General features: G+C 47.0%; 2 protein-coding genes and 1 long non-coding RNA gene across 13 annotated transcripts in view; 2 read left to right on the plus strand and 1 right to left on the minus strand.

Annotated features, from left to right (window-relative positions):
- Positions 1-223: 223 nt before the first annotated feature.
- Positions 224-8,484, minus strand: LOC115251800 (uncharacterized). The gene is made up of 6 exons (XR_003890340.1): positions 8,350-8,484; positions 5,828-6,761; positions 3,384-4,919; positions 1,573-1,693; positions 1,376-1,478; positions 224-1,283 (listed from the first exon to the last, which is right to left on the minus strand). It is a non-coding gene; the product is annotated as an uncharacterized lncRNA (long non-coding RNA).
- Positions 8,309-12,749, plus strand: eomesa (eomesodermin homolog a). 2 transcript variants are annotated; one of them, XM_011609403.2, is made up of 7 exons: positions 8,309-9,551; positions 9,871-10,025; positions 10,572-10,693; positions 10,772-10,930; positions 11,016-11,077; positions 11,177-11,892; positions 12,007-12,749. In XM_011609403.2, exons 1-7 carry the CDS (start codon positions 8,842-8,844, stop codon positions 12,018-12,020), a joined length of 1,938 nt encoding a protein of 645 aa, XP_011607705.1. In that variant the 5' UTR covers positions 8,309-8,841; the 3' UTR covers positions 12,021-12,749. The 2 variants fall into 2 exon arrangements, with proteins under 2 accessions (XP_011607705.1, XP_003969322.1); XM_003969273.3 differs by having other exon boundaries at positions 11,177-12,749.
- Positions 12,750-16,831: 4,082 nt separating this feature from the next.
- LOC101073075 (sodium bicarbonate cotransporter 3) overlaps positions 16,832-25,448 on the plus strand; it is a 30,451-nt gene continuing 21,834 nt past the window's right edge. For 3 of the 10 annotated variants that reach the window (XM_029844680.1, XM_029844681.1, XM_029844683.1), the window contains exon 1: positions 16,836-17,152. In XM_029844680.1, coding sequence (XP_029700540.1) covers positions 17,111-17,152 — 42 coding nt within the window. In that variant the 5' untranslated portion in view covers positions 16,836-17,110. Of the gene's footprint in view, positions 17,153-23,035; positions 23,419-25,448 lie in introns of those variants that run through there. The other 7 variants (XM_029844673.1, XM_029844676.1, XM_029844678.1 and 4 more) reach the window with 4 other exon arrangements.

The raw sequence follows: 25,448 nt of genomic DNA on the forward strand, positions 1-25,448 counted from the left end.
CTCTAATGGGGATCACTGGGAAAGCTGTGAACTCTCGTCAGGAACACATCCTGCCGATGGAGAGATCAGCACTTCAGAAATGTCAGCCCCCCCCCCCCCCCCCCCCCGAGGATGAGCTATTGTGCATCCAGCTGTAAGAGATGAATCATATCTATATTTTTCTGCCCTCCACATTAATATTCACAAGTCCGAGCTTAGCGTGGAGGAATCAACAGTTGCTGTTTCATTTATGATCTGTCATTTCAAATTATTCATCACATAATTCCAAATGATACGTCGACGCTATCGGCAACGGTAATTATTCAGTGAGAGGGAACTAAACATGCACAAGGTGTGTAGGCAGCCATTCCACGAGGCCAGACGTAGCGCTTCGCCCAGGTCTGATGTAAAACGGCGGCTTCAACAACATGACGACATGATGGTCCTCAACTTTCTTCCTTTAATTCTCAGACATTCTTAAACAACTTTAGTCTCATTAAACACTCTTTGTGAGTTGTCTGGAGATGTATCTATTCATTAGCTTCAAAAGGGTGTCATGTGAATGAATTATGCTAACAGGATCTAATTAGCAGATGCAAATGAGGTTAGTCAAAATTGTAGTGAAAAGACAGAAGAAAAGCTCCACGGGATAGTTGGAGCACGACAGCTCACCAAACGCGACCACGCTGGGCACCAAATGTGATGGTTCGCCCCTGCTGCTGCTCCGTACAGGAGGCAGGAGCGGACCGTAAACACGGGCGTGAGGAGGACAGCTGTCCAGAAGTGTCCTCAAGGCTCCAACCTGCCGAAAGCAGCAGAACTGGTGCAAAATCATGGGTTCATATATTCAACATGTCGATGCAGGAGACAGAAGATGCAAAATAAGGCATCGACACATACATCCGTATGTGCCCTTTACATATTTCTCCCTTCCAAAATCAAGTTGCACAACCAGCTGATGGAACTCCAGAATCCGGTGTGAAGAGGACTCACTAATAGCAGCCGCCTACGAGCTCCTGCCACTGACATCAGTGGCCCCGAGCTGTGGAGAGGCTGGCAGGGCTCGAGGAGCACGCCTTCTGGCCTCCACAGGGAGGCCGGCCAGCAGCGAATGCATCACACACACACACACACACACACACACACACACACACACTCGCCGTGCTGCACACAGAGTCAGGCTACACTAGAGCACATGGAGGCAGCAACTGGTGACCCCGTTCATGGTCGGAACCTGAAGGGGAGGAGACGAATGGCCAAAGCTCGCTACTGTCACGTCTTTCCATGGTGATGGTGCGAAATTCCTGCAGAAAAATGATGGAAGTGGCATCAGTTCACATCCCAGCTGCTTCTTCTCAGTTCAAATGTTTGTTTCATGGGTTCAAAGGTGACGCACCATCAGGGGGAGGAGCCACAGCTGCAGCATCTCAAGCATATCTGACCCACCTGAGGGGCTCGGAGACCCGTTCAGGGGTGCTACGCTTCCTCTCAGGCTCGACCTGTATGGACCAGAACATGGAACTGGGAATCGCACAGTTCTCTTTGGGCGCTGGGATCAAAGCTGTTATCATCCACTCCTGTTTTTAATGTCACCTCAAAGCCCAAACCCTGGGCCAGGAACCGGCCTGGTGTCACCTCGTCCACTCAGAACCGAGTCCACTTCCCTCTCCATGTGATCCATCTGCACTCCTACATTTGGAGCTTCAGCAGCCATCTGTAGGCAAACAGGAGCTGATCAAATCCAGAAATGGAGAAGAAGCCTCCCTCTGACCCGGACCCGGTTCGACCGTCCACTGATTCTGACGTCCAACCATAAAACCAGAAATCACACAGCTCTTTGAAACTCTCCTCACTTTCCAAAAATATCCTCGTGTTACTCGTAGAATGTGAATTTTGTGACTTGATATGAAGAACGCACATAAGCACATGTTTAAAATAAGCCAGAGAAAGGAGCAGTTATTCTTGTTATCGATATTTGTGTGTCTAGCTTGTGTCCTGCTGCTGCACTGCAGTTTTATTAGCCTCAGCAACGTGTACGTGCAGTCATTCCCACCATGGTGTCTTAAGATTCCAGATATTAATCATGAAATAACGAACATCCCCAACAATCTCGGGCGTCTGGCACACTCGCACTAAATGAGTCGTCGATTTTTTCCCCCAGAGAAACTAAAAGCAAAAGAAAGCGTGGAGACAGGAGACATACAGTAGAAACCGACCGTCTAAGAGAGAACAAGTCACAAACTTTCACCATAAATATAATTAACTGCACTTTCACAAGATTTGCAAACAAAGCAGAAGCATTTTGTTCATTTTGACTGCAGCAACCCCCCTTCTTCACACCTCCCACAGTGGTTTAAGGTGTTGCATTGTCCCCCACGCTGCACTATAGCCGTGCACAGGCACGTACAGCACCCAGACCCACATGAAACCCACTCTGAGGCTTAAGCTATATGACGGCCACATGAGCCGAGGGCTGCCTCTGCACGGAGGTGTGATCAGTGAGGAGGTGGGGGACGTTCCTCCAGAGGTGGAAGATATTCGGCTGGGGGGTCGTCCTCAGCACCAACCAGAATCTGAACAGGAAGTTAGCCCTCACTGGGAATCCCCTCGCAGCATTAATCAGAGCCACAGAGGCTTTCACCACGCTGACATGTGGCACACACGGCCCAGCGATGGGTCTGCTCACCTCAGATCAGATTCATGAGTCATTTGCATCCGACACGATCAAAAAGATGATCACATCATCGATCAACACGCGTGGTAAGAAAGTGTGTTTCAGTCTGAGTTCATCAGGGCCCAGGAATGTCTGACTGACGTTCACATTAGCCTGTGGGACTGTTGCTATTGACGCTGCTCTCTGCTAATAATCAGGGGGAGCAGCTGCTCGGTGCCGCCTGCAGCTCCAGACGTGGCGCTGCTCCCTGACCGGGTCGGGACTTGAACCCAACACGCCAACAGCTCCTGGCTGTCTACTTGTCTCCTTTTGACGATGGGCTACGTGTAGCTGATCTGATGAAAGAACTAAAAGTCCTGATTTCTGCGTGGCCTCGGTGGCTCAGAATGTGCCAGAATTCAAAGTCTGGACCATTAACGCGGGGTAGAGAGCCAGCCCATCTCAGCTGGTGTGTTCTATCAAGGTCCACAACCATCAGATGAACCCTGAAACGAGCGCGAGGGCAGAACGTTTGGTCCATGTGTCTAGACCTCCATCGTGTCTGACCCGCCAGCACAGAAGGACACGCAAACACTCGACAGACGATCACGAGGAACAAATACAGGCAGGCTCCGTCCTTCCACCATGTGACTTGGATATGCATGCTCACTGCTGTTCCTGCTTTCTTATCATTGACACCCACCCCTCCACATCCACATATACACTTGTCAAATATGACACCTCTACCCACCAGGAGGACGCCAGGTTCCCAGCCATCTCCTCGTAAGCCCGACCGTCCCCACCGATCAGAAGGAGCTCTCCTCTAAAGGCTGCTGCGCTGCTCTCAGACCCAGACAGGAAGGCCCTTCGCTCCGTCCTCCTCCCTCTGCTCTGCAGTCAGAGATGGAGACCAAACCATGGAGCCTTTCCATCCTATGTGGGAGTCCCTGCTGTTTCGGTGGCTGCCAGGCAGGCAGCCTCTTCCCTCCCTCTTTCTCCTCTCTTCGCAGCGTTTGGCTCCACAACCATTGGAGCCCATCTGATGTGGTCCCCCCCATCTGACGAGCAGCTCTCATCCCCAGGCCCAGCCGGCTGGAGGGACAAAGCAGACGAGAGGGGCCGCAGATTGTTGTAGACCATTTACATGTAAATACAGAGTGCAGGCCTGGGTCTGGCTTCAATATTGAAGGTGTCCGCTGCACTGAGGTCCCTCTGTGTGTGCATATATGAGCGTGCACCGGCGAGCGTATATGGTTGTGTGTGAGCACGTGCGTGCGTTTTCATGTATGTGCATGCCATGATCCAGTACATCTACATTATACAGCTGCCAAATTGCTGCAAATGTTTTAATACACCAGCATTCTGTGATGTCTAATTATATCTAATGGCTGCTGGATCGTTCCTCAGCCACGGAAAGAGAAGGAATCACTTGGAAATTTATCAAGAGGTTTGAAGTTTTACATTAACAGCACAAAACAATTGTGAGTGCGACACAGATTCGTTCAAATGTTGCCTCAAAGAGGACCGGGGGAAGTTTCCTGGTCCAGGCCTCCTGGCACCGCTAATGTAGGCCCGGCTCCCAGAGGAGAGGGAAGACACCAGAGCAGCCATTTTACTGGGGGTCAACCTGGAAGCATGAATCACGTCTCCCTGCAGCATATGCCTCCGGCTGGGAGACTCGAGTCAGTTAGGGCTTTCCTCTACGCCGCTCTAGAAGCTTTCGTACCGGGAGAGAAGTGTTAAAACTCTATATTCTCACTTCTGACTCACTGATTTAACCACACTGAGGCAGAAGAATACTCCTGTGGTGTAGATGAAATAAATAAATAAAGGGATTTCAGAAGAAAGCAGGAGAAGAGCCCAAAAAAATGAAAATTAAAATGAAGGGTCCTTCTGAAACAGTCTGGGTTGGTGATGCGGTCAAAGCCCGGCTCCTTTTGGGTTGGATTGCTGCGTCTTGCTAGTGGACCCTGGTCGGTTGGAGCGCTCGAGCTTCCGCCCGGCACCGATCAAAAGCCCGTTAGAGGAGGCCTGTTATGGCGGAGCTCCGGGCCCAGTCGATACGGCGCCACCCTCTCTTACACCTCACGTTCCAGGAACATGCATATCTAGTCTGTGCTGTCAAACTTTTAGCACCTGCTATTTTGCTCCGGTCCCTTATGTCAGTTCCTCCAGTGTTCCATGAGGATGGGCCGGGAGAAGTGGGTCAACAAAGGTCGATGTTAAAGTGGGGATGAGGGTGAGGCGCCGGCCACGGAACGCCGCTCCCCTTCTCCTGCTGCTCCTCCTGACAAGAGAGAGAGGAGAGAAGCTCTAAAAAATGAGTAAATTCAGTGATTTTACGCAGTCTTTTTTATTTAGTGAGACCCCTTCCTCACTCACACATACACACACACACACACACACACACACACACACACACACACACACACACACAGAAATGATTTAGGTTAGAATTTAGACCGTCTTCAGTACTTTATTGCAATTGGCCTGATTAATATGTTAGAATTCTGAACAAGCAGGACTTTATGCTACATGAAAGCATCTTACGAGGCCCCAGTCTGGGCCAGTGTTGCGTCCTATAATGCCATAATCCAGAAATCATGTTATCACGTCCCCGCCAATGAAATGCAGCGAGATCTGGCTTCAATCCTGTTTCCCTGGATGCACTCACGCTACCTTATTCCTCTAAGATTTGTCTTAACACAGTGGATTACGGCGGAGCCCTGAAAGGCTGCACATCCCCACAGCACCGGCTCACGTATCCCCAGACACGCCTGCAATAATCCGCCGCTGCTCCCAAACAAGCGGCCCGACGCACTCACGCACACGTGCACGTTGCAACGTGCTGACATGGAGCTTACGAGTGGAGAGAGGATGGATCCGCGCAGCCGTCGAGTATTACTGGGATTCTAATGCAGAGAATTCCCGAGGGTCTGGCTGGAGAGTAGAAAATTCCCATTATTATCAGTTTGCCTGCTGGATTGACATCTGGACATGAGGCCACGTCTCAATATTTGAGCTTTGAGCTAATAAACGTAAGGGGAAGAGCTCGTCTCCTACGGTTTTGCCCCGATTTGCCACATTTGCCATCACCCAGTTGGGGCGAAGCTGCCGTTTAAATGAAAAATAGGCGGCGGAGCTGCGATGGAATTAGTGATGAAAGCAACGGCCACAATTGATGAACGCTGTCACCTGCGTATCTTTGAAGACAGCCGCGTGTCCGTAACGTGATCCTGGCCTGCCGCTCCGGTCGGCCCCCCCACACTGGGAAATATAGCGAGGGACATCTTTGATAAATAAATTCTTTCCAATAAAAGTGTTCCCGGGGATGATGATTTGCGCGCCACAGACGCAGCACACGTTGCTCTGGATTTTCCCCGGCTCCCCTCCCTCCAGGGGTCTTGGTGGGGGGGGCTCTAATGAGACTTGCGTTATTAATCCTTCCAACGGGCCACATGACTTCACTTCTCAAAGGCTTGTGCAGCCACCTCCACCCATAAAACCTGGAATGCCGTCCTTTCATGTGCTCTGCTGATGATCTACTCTGACAACAATATGGGAAAACTTCCCTTCCCTGTTGTGCCGGCGCTGGCCCGGGGCCAAGGAGGGTCATCGCAGACACACTTGGACTTTTATAGGCGGTCACGGAACATGCTGACAGGTCACCCGCGGGAGCTCCTTTGTGAGTGGGGCTTAAACATCCACCTCATTTGGGTTTAGTTTCCTTATAGGTGGCCTATAAATCACATTTATTTTGTTTTCTTTCTTTCGACTGCGAACCCACATTTGGGGGTCGTTTGGAAAAAGCTCCGTGTTTCCCAGCGCAGCCTTTAAAAGCAACGCATGGACTTTATTTTAAACATTTCCACCCAGTGGGCTTGTGATCGTCTGTGAAGCACAGGCCCGAGGTCTGCAGGAGGGCCGGGCCGCTCGGTTCTGATCAACGGTTCTGAGGTCTGCAGGAGGGCCGGGCCGCTCGGTTCTGATCAACGGTTCTGAGGTCTGCAGGAGGGCCGAGCCGCTCGGTTCTGATCAACGGTTCCGAGGTCTGCAGGAGGGCCGGGCCGCTCGGTTCTGATCAACGGTTCCGAGGTCTGCAGGAGGGCCGAGCCGCTCGGTTCTGATTCTGATCCAAAGGACAAAATGAGAAAAAACACACAAGTGTTTAGATGTGAAATGATCATTTTTGCTTAGAAGACAAATGAAGCTTTAGTATTACTACAGACTGAGTGTGTGTGTGTGTGTGTGTGTCTGTGTGTGTGTGTGTGTGTGTGTGTGTGTGTGGGTGGGTGGGTGGGGGGGTCTGTGTGTGTGTGTGTATCAAGGACAACACACACACTCACCTGCTAATTTGGACTTTTATTCATTTTATCAGATTCACATCAGATCTTTCAGATCGTGAATTCCACAAAAATATGAATTAATTATCTCGTTGCACAAAATACAAAACTGTTGCTTTTGTTCTCTTTTTCCTGCATCTGCTGCAAAGATGAGAAAGACTGAGAGTCATTATGGGATGTCGGGAGCCTCCGTGTTGAGAGGCCGCTTCAAATGAAGAGTAAAGCTGGTTGGAGTCATGAGAGCTGAAGCTTCTCAGATGTTCGATGCTTCTGTCTCCGCGCACGCGCCTGGGGAGGGTCTGGCTCTTGATTGACAGGTCGTGCACGGTGTGCGTGTATCTGGCTCCCTGATGGCACAATAGCCAGCTTCACTCTCCCATTTATGACACAAGGCAATCTGCCTCCAGCCGAGCTTCTCCCTCAGCTTTTCACAGATTTGTATCCCCATTTTCCCCAAATTCATCTCACCCTTACCCCCCCCCCAGCTTACTTTAAGACGCACACGGCCCTGTTGTACACGCACGCGCGGGGGTGCACAAGCTGAGCTCACTGCAGTTGCAGATGATGCAAAGTGAGACCCGAGTTAAAAAGTGCGACTTAACGGTGTCGACAGTTACTTTAAAATAAGCACCGACGGGGACGGTGCGCGTCGGTGCTGCTCTGGTCGCTAGAAGGCGCTGTGAGGCCTCCATGACGACATCCGTGGGCAATAAGGACAATATTTTAGGTAGCATATTTTTATTTCTTTTCTGGATTATTGCGCTACTTTATCCTGCCCGTCATTTTTGTCCCACTTTCTCTGTAATTGTTCTGCACATTTGTAAAATTGTTTTGCTCTGCAGAGCTGAATTTAGTTAATTTAATTCTTATACTCATTCACTCTTATTAAATTAAATGTTGGTGCAGCTCATTTACCGTCGTGACCTTTTTTTAAGATCATGCGTAACAACAGAATCGCTCATCTTAAACTCAACGGATCATCAATTCTAAACACTTTTTTTTAAATGAATAAATAAAGTTCATTTCGATTTATTTTGTTATTTCATTTGAGATCTTTTCGTCTTTTCCCTTTTTTAAATTTGTTAATTGTGTAAAGTGGACGCAGCGACGAAAGGCCAATTATGAGAAACAAGGCGCACATGGGACCTTTTCCACGCGCTGTTTGGGCGGAACCGGGCTGAAGGTCGGACTCACGGTTCTCCTGGGCGAGGAAGTGTCTCAAACAACTGAAGATATCTGGAAAATTGCGTTCGTGCGCTGGAATCAACGAGTGGAAGCTGAAACTTTACGCGGTGGGCCGCGTAAATACGTGGTAATTTTTAGCCTTAATAAGTCTCGATTTAATTAAATGTAATGTAATTAAATGACCGACACCTTTTCGCCTCTTTGGATTTGGTCTCCTCCTGTTCCGAGACACGAATATTTGATCTCGGCGTCCTTTTGCATCAGTTCTTAAATAAACCCCGCAGATGCTCCAGGTTTGAGTTTAAACTGACAGAGTTGAGGGGGAAATCTTGATGACCATCGGGACGAACTGTCTCTTGATATTATTTCCAACAGACGTTTTCTAATTGAATTAAAGTAGTGCGGCCATTGGCTGTGGAGCTATTTGCGCCCCCGCATGTCTCCCGCAAAGCTCCTCCTCTTCGCTGCCTGCCGTCAGTTGGGCGTGCGGAGACGTCAACGTCTTATAAGAACCACCGAATGCTTAATGTCCAGCCCAGAATCCGTTCTGAAATCCTGAAGTTGAGGAGATCATATTTCCATCGTGCGTAAAGGAGGGAGGCGTGCGGGGAGCGAAACGCGCAGGTCGCCTTGTTCAGTCGTCTGGACCCTCGAAACTTTATTTATTGCCAGTTCAAAACGATGCAGTTAGAGAGCATCATCCCCAGCGCGAGCATCAACCTACCCAAGACATTCTACAACCTCTCCACATCGGATAGTGCCAACAACAGCCCGAGGGCGTCATCGCAGCTCGAATATCAAGAACTCGATCGAACCGAACCGGAGGCCGGCAGCGCACCGAAGAAGTATCTGAGCGCGGTGGGGAACGGGATGCTGGGCGAGGGAGAGGGGGAGAGTTTTCCCAAAACCGTGCCCGATGCTCGGAAAGGCTCCCCGATGCTCGGGGAGGACGACTTGACAAGCGGCCGGCGTTACACCATAGACGATCTGGGCTCGGACAGATACTTCATCTCGTCGTCCCAGGCCAGTTCCGACATGGCGAGCCCCTGTTCTCTCTTTCCCTACGCAGGACAAACCGGCTCTGTGTACACCGGCTCCAGCGCCTCCAGATACCCGGCCTCACTTCACTACGGATCCGTCCTTCCGCCGACAGGCTTCACCTCGTCCACCGTGTGCACCGGCCGGAGCCAGTTTAGCAGCGGCGGGTACCAGTTCAGCCAGGGCCCGGGCTGCTTGTACCCCTCTTATCCTGGGACGGGGACCGGTATTGGCTCCATGTCTCTGCCGGGATCTGCCGCCGGAGCCAGGGCGCAGGTGTATCTGTGCAACCGGCCTCTGTGGTTGAAGTTCCATCGGCATCAGACCGAAATGATCATCACCAAACAGGGCAGGTAAGCGGGCGCGTGGCCGCCTCCTCTGGAGGCCCTTTGGAAAACGATGCGCAGCATTTGGATGTTTTTAAGTTGCCTCATTTATCTTTAAATCATGGAATAATCCACATTTTATGAGCTGCTTTTTAGGCCCAAACGAAGCACATTTATTCAAGTGTTTCTGATTGAAAATTGCGCCTCAAAACGAAACTTTTCCTTTCTTGTCGTTGTGTCAAATTAAAGCTGTGGCGCCGATGATCATTTTAGAACCAGACGCGTTGTAGCGAGTCCATCAGCCGCTCTCCTGTTTTTAAAATTAAAGATGTCTCTTCTTTCCCAGACGGATGTTCCCGTTCCTCAGTTTCAACATCACTGGACTAAACCTCACGGCCCATTACAACGTGTTTGTGGAAGTGGTTCTGGCGGACCCGAATCACTGGCGCTTTCAGGGTGGAAAGTGGGTCACCTGTGGAAAGGCAGACAATAATATGCAAGGTGAGGCCGCCGTGGTTGGACCGTCATCATGTTAGTGAGGATAAAAACGCTGCGCCAAATATCCACGAAATAGAATCAGAGAATTTAAGCTGCACCGAGCCGCCGCTTCTTTTAATTTATGGAAGATTATGGGGGGGGGGGAAAGTTTTTTTTTTCCAATTAAATTTGGCAAAATGAAGGTTTGCTAATATATTTATTTTATCGCGCTTCAAATAGAATATGAAGCTTTTAGTGACGAGACGCGTGCGTGTGAAACGTTTAATTTGGTTAAATAACTGGACTCAAAACAACACATTTCTTCATTAATCAAGAGGGAAATAATACAAAAATAATTTCACTGCTAATTATTCTGGCCTTGTTTTTTATGAATGTCTCTTACATTTAATTTTACTGTAAAATTACTGTAATTTCTGCATTATTTACACTAAACAATTAAAAATTAATTTTAAAAAAAACGACAGCATAATGATCATATTATTTACTTCAAATGAAATGTACTAATAATAATAATTTCAGTAAAAGGCTTTAACTGTGTCTCTGTTTCAGGTAATAAAATGTACGTCCATCCCGAATCTCCCAACACTGGTGCCCACTGGATGAGGCAGGAAATCTCTTTTAGCAAGTTGAAGCTGACCAACAACAAAGGGGCGAACAACAACAACACACAGGTGACGCACGCTTACGCCTCCATTTTTGATGCTGTCGGGCTCAAGCGGGCGCAGCACTCATCACCGCTCCCTCCCCAGATGATCGTCCTGCAGTCGCTTCATAAATATCAGCCGCGGTTGCACATCGTGGAGGTGACGGAGGACGGCGTGGAGGACATGAGCAACGACGCCAGAACTCAGACCTTCACCTTCCCAGAGAATCAGTTCATAGCCGTCACCGCGTACCAGAACACAGACGTGAGTCCAGGCCCGAGGGCTGGATCTGACTCCTCCTTCACCGGCGTTGGGTCGGATCATTGATGTGGGATTTTTTCTTTTCTAGATCACACAGCTGAAGATTGATCACAACCCCTTTGCAAAAGGGTTCCGGGACAATTATGACTCGTATGTGTCAGGCTCGCCTTTCTGACCGTAAACGATCGTTTCTCTGTAGCAGCATTAGCATAAAGCTAACCGCGCCTGTCTGCCTCCTTTGTCCAACAGGATGTACACGGCTCCAGAGAGCGACCGGCTGACCCCCTCGCCTACAGACTCCCCCCGCTCCACGCAGATTGTGCCCGGGGCTCGTTACAGTATGCAGCCCTTCTTTCAGGACCAGTTCGTCAACAACCTGCCTCAGAACCGTTTCTACACCAGTGAGCGCGCCGTACCCCAGACCAACAGCCTGCTGTCCCCTCAGAGTGAGGACGCCGGCGCCGCCGCGTCCGCCCAGCGCTGGTTTGTCCCCCCAGTCCAGCAGCCCGGTTCCAACAAGTTGGACCTGTCCTACGAGAATGACTACTCCACCAGCAGCCTGTTGTCCTACAGCATCAAGCCCTTGTCCCTCCCCACGTCCCACGCCCTCAGCTACTACCCAGACACGGCCTTTGCCTCCATGGCTGCGGGATGGGGCGCCAGAGGCTCTTACCAGCGCAAGATGACCACGGCTCTGCCCTGGTCCCCTCGTCCGAGCCCCCCGGCCTTCCCGGAGGACCAGCTGGGTATTCCCAAAGACAAGATGCCGGAGGAGAGCGCGCCTCCGGCATCGACCTGGATCGAGACGTCTCAGTCGCTGAAATCGGTGGACTCTACTGACTCTGGGGTGTACTCCATGGTGTGCAAGAGGCGCAGGATGTCTCCGGGGGGCTCCAGCACGGAGAACTCCCCGACCATTAAGTGTGAGGACTTGACAACGGAGGAGTACAAGGACAACCCAAAAGGCATGGGTTATTATGCATTCTACACAAGCCCCTAAGACTATTTATTAAACTAAATCTAATTTGTTGAAGTGCTCTCCGTTCCATCTTAATGTCTCTCTTCTCTTTTCTCTAAAGGTGCCAAAGCTTAGTGTCCCCCCCCATCAAGCTGCACAAGGTTATTTCCCCAGGCCTGCCCCTCTCACATACCCCAACAGAATCATGTCTAGTGATTGTTTTGGGGGGGTTGAAATTCCCTCTTTGCTTTATTTTTCCAGCATTAATTTTTAATCATTTTTTACAAATGTGACCCCCCCCCCCCCCAACTCCCTGCGTATTTAAGTCTTTTGTTGTACAGTATTTGTGCACTTTAGAATGTGATGTATCTTATACAAATTGTCTTGGAGGTGTTATTAAATGGATGATAATAAAACGCTTTTTAAAAAGCATGGCAGAAATGTCTTAATTTTATTCATGGTATTAAATATATAACAGGATCTATGGATGTGTTGGATTGGTAGTAATGTAGTCAAATAATTGGTTTGTACATTTCTGCTTGTGACACAATAATTCTCCAATAGACAAAGTGATTATCTACAGAATTGTGCTTTCTTTTTTTCTTTTTAAATCAAGCAACGACCAGGTATAAAGACAATAAAGGTGTGTATGAACACAACATTTAGATAAAGAAATACTCACAAGTGATTCAGAACGATGCATATTTCCTCCATTAACCAAGAAATTTTATTTTTTTAAAAAACATGTCATTGTGATTCTGTCAAACGTGTTTTGTATTTTATAGTGTGGAATCTAAATAATGCAAGTGGGAATATCTTAACCTTGGAAATAAAGGAACATTTGTGAACCCGTTGCTAAATGAGCAAACGAGCCGAGCCGTCCTTGTCAAGCACCAATTAAAAGTTAACAGCACAACTAGGAACTGGAGCCGGCCAAGTGTGATTTAAACATGACATTTGTACAGCTTCAGCACAACACAAACCCAATTAGGAGAAAACCCACACACAAGCACAAAGTCCTACTATTTCCTCTGCTGTTGCCATGGAGCTTTCACACCTTTCGGCGTTTACCTAAGTACTGCAAGCACATGCGCTCACCAAATATGAGACTGGGCGAATAAATAAAGCGTCCAAGCGAGGGCCAGCACAGCTCCACGCATCTATTTATATCACGTGACTTGAGAGGCTCCAAAAGTGAATTAGAGGAGACAAAATCACTGAAAAGAGAAGTCAAAATATTCACACACACACGCACACACACACACACACTTGGCTCGTGTTCACAGCACCTGTTTCCCTCTGTGAAGACGACTGCCGATCCTCCCCCGTAAGGCCTCATTCGAATTGATTTACATACACAAATTCTAATTAATTCTGTTGTCAGACTCCTCGACAAAGTGAGGAGCCTGACTAACTCCAATTAACACCTCCTAACGAGGTAGAGAGCTCGATTGCTGTGGCCCCTCAGCAAAGCTGTAAGAAAACGCCTGTGGGTGGCTGCAGGTCTGGGGAGCAGAGATGTTTGCACTTGTGCGTGTCAGCAAATTTCAGAGCATCTGATGATGTTTCCCTTCTTCTTTTGGGTGTCGGCGCGTTCCGCTCCTGAGGTGGCGAGCAGCTGCAAACACGACGCTCAGGCTGAAGTTCTGCTGCTAGAGAATGAAAAGTCTGAGTGCTGGTGCCAGGCCGAGCCGGGCGCACCGAACACACGGTCCCAGATCTGCAGGGACCTTTATCTGCTTTGCAAACTTCCGAATAGAACCGAGACTTGAGAGTGAGGGCGAGCGGCGAGTCAATAGGCGGCGTTCCCCTCAGCCTCAGACATGGGGCGGCAGCACGCGCAGCTGCTTTGGGAGAACCTGAACAACGGCCTCTTGTTCTGGTTCCATCCGTGAAACTTTAGCTGAAATGTCTCCGGGCTCCTGATGTGCGGGAGAGCAGGGAGACGATGGAGACGTGGGTCCCGAGGACGGCTGACGTCTGAAAATCCCCAGGCTGTTTTTTCACCTCCAGTCCGACACTATTACCGCTCGCACCCACTAAACGCAGCTCCGGGCCCACGTGTGTGGCCGGGTCAGGATGATTGTTTTGGAAGAAGCGAGCTCCACGCGAGCGAGGCGGCGCCGATTATGCTCCTTCTTCACACTCTACTTCCTCTGTGAATGTGTGGTTAAATGTCACTGCTGTAAAAGATGATCAGGCCCGTTAAAGCGACGGCTGAATTCTTCCTCGGGGACTTTCATCTGCTCGCTCTGTCCTTTGCAATCGTGCTCCGCTTAATTACTTTTATTTGATAAAGAGTTTCTGCCCGTCACATCCTGTATTCGTAACCATGTTTGAAAGGTTATTTTGTGGCACACAGCAAAGGCAGCGTCCAGGTGCGGCGTGATTCCATCCAGAACGACTAAAATGTCCAATAATCGATAGACACGTTGCCCTCTCTGACACGGCCGACCTTGGGTGTCCTTGACTAAAGGTCATTGGCCTTCTTAACGGTGCAGACAAAAGATCTGCTTTATTATCACATATCAGCTATCTAATTGATTTAGTTTTATTTTTTTACTGTCGAGTGCCTTCAGTTGAACCTGGTTAATCAGCTGGGGGGGGGGCTGGTGTAACGCTCACAGGTCCGTAAGAGTGAGACGGCGGTGTGAGAGGAGGCTGGAGTTAGCGAGGCCATCACAGTTTGGGGAAGGGTGTGGAGTGCTGGCAGAGAGCGCAGAGGTGAGAGGAAGCTGGCGCGGAGGGGCCATGTGCCGGTGCCCTCGGAGGGCGAGAGCAGCGACCAGACCGGGTCCGGACTCACTGGTGCACAGATAATGCTGCACATAGTATCCCCCAGCCAAGCTGCACTTAACAGCACATTGATTTCAAAGCCTGCTGTCTCTGGAGGGCAGCGAGGCGCCCCTCAACAGGCCGGATCCACCCACTTCAGGCCACCACAACCATTTACCCTCTTTGCAAACTACCCCTCCCACTCATTTTACCCATCGCAGACTTGATGTTGGTTACACCACGCCGGTCTCTGGCCCGTGCTCCCGTCGTCCTCAGGGCATCCCAGAGAAGCAGAGGAGGGTTTGGGGGGCAGTAGGGCTCCCACTAGACCCTGGTCATGAGAGTGTTGTGTGGGATAGGGCATGCAGAGGCAGCCAAGTGGAAAAGATCTGTGGTCAAAATCAATGCATCGGCACTTTGATGGAGCGCTCCGACAGATTTGGGAATTTCACGTTCTCTTTTTTCCCTCTCCTGGCACCATCGCAAGACATTACCGCCGAAGCTAGAACAACATCCTGAAAACCATCGGGGACGGCACGGAGGGCCTCTTCATTTCTGCAGCTTCAGGGACAAAGCATGATGCTGTCAATGCTCATTCATTTGCTGCCCGTATCCGACACGTTAGACTCGCCGGGCTGCAGAATCTCTACGGAATCTCCACGGAATCTCCACGGAATCTCTACGGATCTGTGAGGTTGTCGCTCTCAGCAAAGCCAGATTTAAAGCGTCTGCATCAGCCGTTGCGTTGTTGGTTCATTCTGGATAGCTAAAGCTATATTTGCCCACATATGCAGTGTGCATGGATGAAAAGCCAGGCTTCTTCTTCTTCTTCTTCTTCTTCTTCTTCTTCTTCTGCCAAACAAACCCACAAAGACCAAACTTTCCCTCACGGCCACCACTGTTATGCACGTCCCAGCACAGGTGGATGCCACGGTGGTGCTTCTTCCACTTGTCTAAGTTCTGACTCATCTCCCAGCTGCATTATGCACGTGCATGTTTGAGGAACAGTACACAGCACTCTTCTTTGTGCGTTAATGGGCTCTCAGCATCTTTAAGACTCAGGGTACAATTAAGAGGTGAGAGTTTGATCTCCCACCTAACAGTTCTATTTCTGCGCCGCTGTGTGATTCCACCAGAAGCTGATGGGCAGGTGAAGAATACAAACTATTTAAAGGACGATGAACTCATCTGAAAGAAAAATGTAATTTTATTTCTGTGGCAGAAGTAATAACATTGTGGGAGGGTTTTTTGGTTCTTTCATGTAGATGCATTTAGGACTAAAATTACATTTCAATTTTGCAAAAGTAAACGCCACGGCTATAAAACCCTGCAACGGATTATTGCACAGGAAAATTATTTTGAAAGGTTTTATTATTAGTATTATTATTACTGTTATTGTTGCTACTGTTAAAGGAAATATGGCAAAGACTTTGTGACGTGATCAAAACGATGTTTTGTCGTTTAAATGGATGCAATTATTTCTGAAGTTCCATTTATTTTTCGCAAACGGTGTATTAAGTAATAAATGCAGCACAAAGGTGGTTTCTGCCGCCCCGGAGAAAGCCGAACCGAACCTTGGAAGCTCATGAAAGAGGCCAGAATCTGCCTTCCAGAGGAATCTCTGACACGACACTGCCACCTGCTGGCGACGAACACGCAACACACCTTCAATACTAAAAAAGTGGAGCCATCCCAGCACTGTGACGAAACACATTTGATTTCCTTTAGATTTTCTACACTAATTCAATTCTATAAAAATGTAGTTTTACTTTTATTCATCTATCCAGCCACCACTGCTGACTTCTTTAAGTCGGGCTGGAGCTTTTCCCTGGACAAGCTGGTTTTATAATTATTAGAATAATAATAATTGCTGTAATGTTCACTATGCAATAGCAATAGGATTCTAGTTATAAGGGCAGTTATGTTATCAATGCAACACACTAAACATCGAAAGTAAGCTCACATATTTGAATAATTCAAAACTGTTTTTGAAATAATTTAGTTAACGTTCTCGGTTTCAACTGACAACGCAATTTTTACAAATTGGGCAATAAAGCGTTTAAAATCTCAGCAATGAAGGAACAACCTTTGAAACCTTTGAAACTGGCTTTAAAAGAGGTATTCTCTATCTGATTGTGTCTTATTTTACACAATATTATGCCTAGTGTAAAAATAATAATAATATATATTGGACTTTTATTAAGCAGTCAGAGGCGGTTAAACCGTCAAGAATCGAGACGAGAGTTTTATGAAGCAACAGAACCACCCCGCCCACATTGTGACGTTATCGGTTCTGATTGGTTAACTTCTCCGTGCTCTGGATTTGCATTGGTTATCATCACCTGTCAATCACCGGGAGGCGTGTCCTCCGCTTTGGCGAGAGGAAGCGGAGCTGTTTGGAAAGTGTCACACTCCCGCACCGGTGCGTCGGAGCTCTGGCGGCTGTGGAAATGGACGAACCTTCGGAACAAATGAAGCCGCTCTTGAGGACGGTAAGAGCGGCCGTGTCGCGGCTGAGCGCCCGCCCGTGGCCGCTTCGGTGCGGCGCTACTGCTGCGCCTGTTTCGGTCTGCACGCAGCGGCTGAAGCGTCCAAGTAGGAGGGATGCTTGGGAGTCAGGTTCGGCGAGGCACCATCCGGCGGTGGCTATTGTTAGCCGGCTTCTACTTCTGACACGTGGCACGGGAACAAGTTTTGTTTAGGTTTCTTTATGGAGTCTTTGGAGAATCTGCTCTCCACCCCCGTTTAGAACCCTTGTGGCGATTCAGGCTGTTCGCAGGGGAGATTCTTGATGGATTCGCTAGAGACTCTGGTCGTTAAAATGTCGTTACAGTGGAACATGTGAGCGGCTTTTCTTGTAATCTGGGCTGTTTGGACGTCCGAACCTGGACGCTGCTCAGAAGCGCTGCAGCTGCGCTGTCCTGGGCCGTGTGAGCAGTCCCGTTACCCGGTCCGGGCCGTTACCCGGTCTGGGCCGTTCTTCGCGTCTCTCCTGGTGCTGTAGCGGGTCCCGGTCCAGGGAGCGGGTCCCGGTCCAGGGAGCGGGTCCCGGCGGCTCCCTGGACACCATCCACCACAGCTTTTGCTTAAGCAAACGAACGAACGCTGCCGACAGCTAGAGATGCTTCGTTGTGCCACATTTCCGATCCAGGAAATGCTTCATGTTTCCTGCGCAAGCGAAATCTAAAAGGCAAAATGCTCCTGGAGATGTCGTGTCAGGGTCGTCTGGGCCGGTTCCGCCCGGTGTCGTGGATGCGACAGGGTTGAGCTGTGCAGAGACAACAGTGTGAAAGGCTTCGTGATGTTCATGGCGACATTTGCATGTTCACGTGTGCGTGTGCGTGTGCAGCACGAAGAGGAAGCACCAGATGGGCCTTTCTGAACCCTGAGGTGCGTTACTGTGACAAACGAGCCTTTATGGGACCACTTTCATACAGAATGGAGGCGCATTAATAGTTTTCCTTTACCCCCCCCCCCATACAGGGCACCATTGTTGGGCTTTGGGGATATAATACCACATAATGACCATAAGTTTGTCCCGAACAAGAAGCTGTCGTTTTCAGGCCTGTGAATTCAATGGTCATTATTGGTGGCGTTTCCGTGCTTCAAAGGAAAATGCTGCAGTAAATCTCTGATTGGTGATTGGCTGGGGTCAGGACGGAGTCACTATGGGATGGACGTCAGGTCACGCAAGCGTTGTGCCGCTCCGTTTCTCTCCTGTGCGGACAATCGGCATTCATGCTGACGTATCCATGATGATGAGGCAGATTTGGAACATTCAACAGGTGGTTTGTTGGTAGTTTCTGCCTTAGAAGTGAGATAAGATTACGAGACGCCAGATAAGTAGATTAGTAGTTTTTTGGGACGAATGGACTTTGGCTCTGTTTTTTTATTTAGCAGTGTGAGTAAAAAGTCTGACTGACTTTGGTACCAACCAAAATCTGCTCTCAAACCTTCGTATTCGATCAGAATGAGACATCGTGTGTGCGTCTGGAGGAAAGAGTGAAGAGAAACTCGCCGTGAAACCCAACTGCCCTTTGACTCTGGGTCTTAATTCTTGCCGTCTGCCAGCTCCGAGCAGCTCTGCCACTTTCTATTGTTAGCGGTTAATCTGCAACAGCGTTAGCGCTCATGCTAAGACCTGTTAGTGCCGGTAATCGCAGCCAGGAGGAATATTCATCAAGTTCAGTGGCTAACGAGCAGAGGTCACAGGTCACAGGTTGGTGCAGGCTCCCATCAGAGCCAGAGTTTCACACCTTCTCGAAGATGCTGCCAGTGCGTCGCTTGGTGTCTACGCACTATTTTATTAAAATCAGCTGCAGCACACGTTCAGCTTTAGTTTTATAACCTCCACCAAGCAGGTTCTGATGCCTGCTGTTTGTTTTCAAGAGATCATTTTTCTCTTTAACAAATTTGAATTAAATTTGAATGTTTTAAATGTTGACATTAAGTAACATTAAAATTTTGGTGACATTCAGGATTCCAGTGAGACTTTGACCTTTGACCTTCAAAGATCAAAGCCTAGAGACTTGCCCTCTATGGCAGTATTACTACTCTATTCTACAGCATACATCAGTATTACTACTCTATACATCAGTATTACTACTCTATACATCAGTATTACTACTCTATACATCAGTATTACTACTGTATTACTACTCTATACATCAGTATTACTACTCTATACATCAGTATTACTACTGTATTACTACTCTATACATCAGTATTACTACTGTATTCTACTGTATACATCAGTATTACTACTCTATACATCAGTATTACTACTATATACATCAGTATTACTACTCTATACATCAGTATTACTACTCTATACATCAGTATTACTACTGTATTACTACTCTATACATCAGTATTACTACTCTATACATCAGTATTACTACTGTATTACTACTCTATACATCAGTATTACTACTCTATACATCAGTATTACTACTGTATTACTACTCTATACATCAGTATTACTACTCTATACATCAGTATTACTACTGTATTACTACTCTATACATCAGTATTACTACTGTATTCTACTGTATACATCAGTATTACTACTCTATACATCAGTATTACTACTATATACATCAGTATTACTACTCTATACATCAGTATTACTACTGTATTACTACTCTATACATCAGTATTACTACTCTATACATCAGTATTACTACTATATACATCAGTATTACTACTCTATACATCAGTATTACTACTGTATTACTACTCTATACATCAGCATTACTACTGTATACATCAGTATTACTACTCTATACATCAGTATTACTACTGTATTACTACTCTATACATCAGTATTACTACTGTATACCTCAGTATTACTACTCTATACATCAGTATTACTACTGTATTCTACTGTATACATCAGTATTACTACTGTATACATCAGAATTTCTACTGTATACATCAGTATTACAACTGTATACATCAGAATTTCTACTCTATACATCAGTATTACTACTGTATACATTAGTATTACTACTCTATACCTCAGTATTACTACTGTATTCTACTGTATACATCAGTATTACTACTCTATACATCAGTATTACTACTATATTCTACTGCATACATCAGTATTACTACTGCATACATCAGTATTACTACTGTATACATCAGTATTACTACTCTATACATCAGTATTACTACTGTATACCTCAGTATTACTACTCTATACATCAGTATTACTACTGTATTCTACTGTATACATCAGTATTACTACTGTATACATCAGTATTTCTACTGTATACATCAGTATTACTACTGTATACATTAGTATTACTACTCTATACCTCAGTATTACTACTGTATTCTACTGTATACATCAGTATTACTACTCTATACATCAGTATTACTACTATATTCTACTGCATACATCAGTATTACTACTGTATACATCAGTATTACTACTCTATACATCAGTATTACTACTGTATACATCAGTATTACTGCTGTATTCTACTCTATACATCAGTATTACATCAGTATTACTACTCTATACATCAGTATTACTACTGTATCCATCAGTATTACTACTCTATACATCAGTATTACATCAGTATTACTACTGTATCCATCAGTATTACATCAGTATTACTACTCTATACATCAGTATTACTACTGTATCCATCAGTATTACTACTGTATTCTACTGTATCCATCAGTATTGCTACAGCCTATGTACAGTCTATGCTAGGTCAGATAGGCAGGAACTTTGGGGTCGTTTCAGAGCTTCTGCCCCTCCACTGCACGAACAGCCCCCAAAAGGCCCTTTACAGGGGCATTTAGGGGCTGACCCGGGTCCCTGCTCCAGGCATTTGGCTTGGCCCTGAAAAACTCCTGGCTGCCTCAAGGTTTACTTGGCGCTGGCCGTTTTGACGTGGAACATGGCGGTGACATCGCCGTCAAAACCGGGGCTTAATTACGCGGCGATTGAAACTGGGAACGTCACAGAGGGTCCTGACTGTCATTGGAGACGGGACCCTTGGGAGGCCCAAGAGGGCGCGATGGCTCCAGTAGAGTTCCTATTTACCAGGAACGCTCACAGTGGAAACATGACTAATATCTGGGGAAATGGCAAAATGTATGTGTTTAAAGAATACGTCACTATGAACTAAAGGTTGTGGTGAGGTGACTTCAAATGGGAAAGGTTGAGAAGATGTGGGACAGCCGATGGTCCATCATGGTTACTAAGGGTTACAGTGGCCAGACTGCAACAACCATCCACGTAGAAGATCCTGTAAATACTGGTAAACTACAATCATTTGATAAATTAGCCGTTTGAAAATGTCTAAACTCTCCTTCTCATGTCTTTTATTGAAAATGAGAAGATGGAAGCATGAGTCAAAAACAAGAGCTGCTTTCAGTTCTCATGGTGTCGATAGAGGAACCTGCAGGCCGGCGTCTGTCAGCGTGACGTTGGCGCCCTTTAAACCTTCATAAGCACAAATGTTAGCGTTTCCTAGAGAGCCGTGAGGCTTTTAAAATGATACAAGGTTGGGTTTTCAGTTTTTCTCTGTGCAGGTTAGGGTTAGTTAGGGTTAGGGTTAAGGTTAGGTAGGGTTATGGTTAGTTAGGGTTAGTTAAGGTTAGGGTTAGTTAGGGTTAGGGTTCGTTAGGGTTCGTTAAGGTTAGGGTTAGTTAAGGTTAGGGTTAGGGTTAGGGTTTGTTAGGGTTAGTTAAGGTTAGGGTTAGTTAGGGTTAGTTAAGGTTAGGGTTAGTTAAGGTTAGGGTTAGTTAGGGTTCGTTAAGGTTAGGGTTAGTTAAGGTTAGGGTTAGGGTTAGTTAGTGGAGGAATACGAGGAGAAAAAGGCGTGTTCAGTTCTGATTACGCAGCATCAGCACAGAGGAGTTTACAGCATTGAGTTAGCGACTGGACGCTAATTCTGTTACACCACGGGCGGCTTCCACATTTGCAGAATCGCTGTGTAAGCTGTTTATCTGCAATTATTTTTCCATGACGTGTTTGTCTGTGAATTCCATAAAGCTTCTGATATCTGGGGGTTCTGCAGAGTTCATGGTGACAGAACTTCTGCTTTTATCACCACACTGATGACAAGTTGTCAAAGGCAGTTGGGCATATTTGTCACGATCGGACCGGTTGATCACATCACAAGGTTGATATCACCCCACTGGGATGTAGACAAGAGCGCCCCCTACAGTAACCCAGGTGGATACAATAAGTGTGTTAACGTGGGCAACTGAACCCAACTGCACTTCTCGCTCGATTGGCAGGAATAATTTATTCAACCGGGTTTGCAGTCATCGCCGTGTGGGTGGAGTCAGGTCACCCTTTTTAATTTCTAAAGAAGTTAGCCAGCGAGCTAGCAGCCACAGCTAAATCAACAACAGTGATGGACGTATAGGACGTATGGACGTATGTATTGGCATTGTGGTGGTCTCCACACTATTAGGAAATGCTGTGCCACGGTTTGCGAAGGCTCTACCAGTTGCTACCACATGTAGCAGACTGTAGACAACCGGGGGGGGGGCTTCTGCTTCCAGGTCAGTGAAATGTAGCAGAGTCTACAGCGTGTAGGCTAGCTTGCTGTCTATATGCTGTTGTAATTCAGCTCAGAACCAAGCTTTTGTCGCTCAATTGCAGGTTTTATGCCTTGCTCAAAGGCACCTTGGCAGTGCTCTGAGGGTGTTCTGGCACCTCCCCCTACTACCAGAACCCCTCCCATGATTTACCACCACCCTGAAGTAAAGTGCTCCCTTAATTATTTCATCATATCATTTGTCCTTTTATCAATAGGCGGCGTTGACTGAAGCTGGTCCAGCCAGCACGCCGGCCTCTTATCATCCGTGTGGGGAGTGATCGTTCATTTGTGACCTGAATACTTTATGGATGACCATTTGAATGCCCTCCAAGAGTGCCTGTCCTCGCCCTCTGTGTGACGGTGTGCATGCATGTGCTTTTAGTCTCCTGGCTGAGGAAATGAAATATTCATGGTGGCATAGAGGGATTGGCTGCTGAGCAAAGAGCGTGCTGACAGGGCTGAGCTGCCTCCAGTGCATTCTGGAGGAGCTCTCTCTCTTCGCTCTTTATAAAACAGCGAGCGGGGGAAGAGAACAGAGATGTGCGGCGGCGTCTTCATTAGAGCTTAGCCCAAATACCTTCTACCAAACCCGAGAACAGAAGGGCTTGGTTAGCATCTCTGCTGCTGTTGGGGTTCATGTTTTAGCATAAATGGATGGACACGATGAAGGAGAGCCTGCACTCATGGTATGTGTGTGTGTGTGGTGGTGTGTGTGTGTGCATGAGTGTCACAGCAAATATCTGACAGTGGCTGGAGGGGAACGCGGGGGTAATGTCGTGTTGTCCTCCGATGCAGCTTTTGAAATTACAATGTTTTCTTTGGAATCTTGGATTTTCTGAAGGTGTATGAGAGGACAAGGAGACTCACAGTTATGGCTGCTCAAAGGAGCGGGACGGTGTTGGCAAGAAGCAGAGCAGCACTGTCAGAATAATGACCGTTTGGCACGGCTGAGAGGCACACGGGAGCAAACGGGATGCATGTTTTTACACATCGTAAAGCGTCGGTATAGCTCACGGCCCAAAACAGGCAACACGTGCTGGAAGCACGATACAAGGAAGGCTTCCAAAAGGATACGCAGAATAAATGACCTTTGGTGGTACCGGTACAGTCAAAGAAAAAATAAAAGACTATATTTTCAATTAGTGACAGGTTTTAAAGTTAGAATTCCAATTTTAATTTAGATACTGTTTTTCTCTGTTAACCTCTGTTGAGCCTCAGTGGAAACACTAGAATAGCCAGAAGTTCAAATCATACTTGGTTAAATTTCATAGTCTATTTATTTTTTACTTATAATTATAATTGGCCAAACTGTGCAACATGAATAAATTTACATACAGAGGTCATTTCTTGGCCACCTTCATGGATATAAATATATTATATTATATAAATTTATCCAAATTACACAGAATAAGAAAGATATTCTAAAGATATTCTAAAATCTCCAGGGTGAGATTCTTCTCATTATCACTTTAGCACCATTTGGGCTTCGATGAGTTGTGTCGTGACTGTTTAAACCCAGTACCAGTATAAAGTGCTGAAATGATGCAGAGACCCATCATCATTGAACATTTAGGGTGTCTAGAGGTACTGGGCTTCTGCTATATACTATATTTGGTAGACAGAAATATAGAATCTGACATTCACCTGTAACAGAAGATCCCTCGTGGATAATCCCTAAAATAACCAACTGGTGCCAGCTGGCATCTTGGCCTTTGTGGGCTTGGCGCGGGCCCGACGCGGGCCTGGCGCGGGCCTGGCGCGGGCCTGGCGCGGGCCTGGCGCGGGCCTGGCGCGGGCCTGGCGCGGGCCTGTTGGTCCCGTGCTTTCCGTCTTGCTTCATTAAGGGAGTTTGCCTCTGCTGGATTGGGTTCTCTGGTACCGACACTGTGCCAAGGAAAAAGCTGATATGCATCCAGCACTCGACCAGTGCACGACTGTAAATGCTGTTATTGCCTTTTGCTTCCTTCAGGCAAAGGCTTTAATCTGTCCGAACCATTAGCAGAAACATGATCACACAGCCACACGTTTCTACCCCCTTTATATTTCAGCACCTCTGCATGAAATGAAGGCGCACGGATACAATGTCTGGCTATTATTGCTATTATCATCATCGTTGTTATTATCATTGTTGTTATTATCATTGCTATTATCATCATTGTTGTTATTATCATTGCTATTATCATCATTGTTGTTGTTATTATCATTGCTATGATCATCATCATTGTTATTATCATTGCTATTATCATCATCGTTGTTGTTATCATTGCTATTATCATCATAGTTGTTGTTATTATCATTGCTATTATCATCATAGTTGTTGTTATTATCATTGCTATTATCATCATTGTTGTTATTATCATTGCTATTATCATCATTGTTGTTATTATCATTGCTATTATCATCATCGTTGTTGTTATCATTGCTATTATCATCATAGTTGTTGTTATTATCATTGCTATTTTCATCATTGCTGTTATTATCATTGCTATTATCATCATAGTTGTTGTTATTATCATTGCTATTATCATCATAGTTGTTATTATCATTGCTATTTTCATCATTGCTGTTATTATCATTGCTATTATCATCATCGTTGTTGTACAGGCACCACAATCCTCCACCAGGTAGCTCAACCATGACTGGTGCTATGCCAGCAGCTATCACTGCCAGGTCAGCCTCTGTGTGGCTCATTACTCCCATCTTCACTTCCTTAACC

Source organism: Takifugu rubripes, chromosome 12 (genome assembly GCF_901000725.2).
Source record: "Takifugu rubripes chromosome 12, fTakRub1.2, whole genome shotgun sequence".
In the NCBI taxonomy this organism is placed as follows: Eukaryota; Metazoa; Chordata; class Actinopteri; order Tetraodontiformes; family Tetraodontidae; genus Takifugu; species Takifugu rubripes.

Coding starts and splice junctions, on each gene's coding strand:
- eomesa (XM_003969273.3), top strand. CDS start 8,842: ATGCAGTTAGAGAGCATCATCCCCAGCGCGAGCATCAACCTACCCAAG. Junction 10,026..10,571: donor GGCAGACAATAATATGCAAG/GTGAGGCCGCCG, acceptor TCTCTGTTTCAG/GTAATAAAATGTACGTCCAT. Junction 10,931..11,015: donor CCGCGTACCAGAACACAGAC/GTGAGTCCAGGC, acceptor TTTCTTTTCTAG/ATCACACAGCTGAAGATTGA.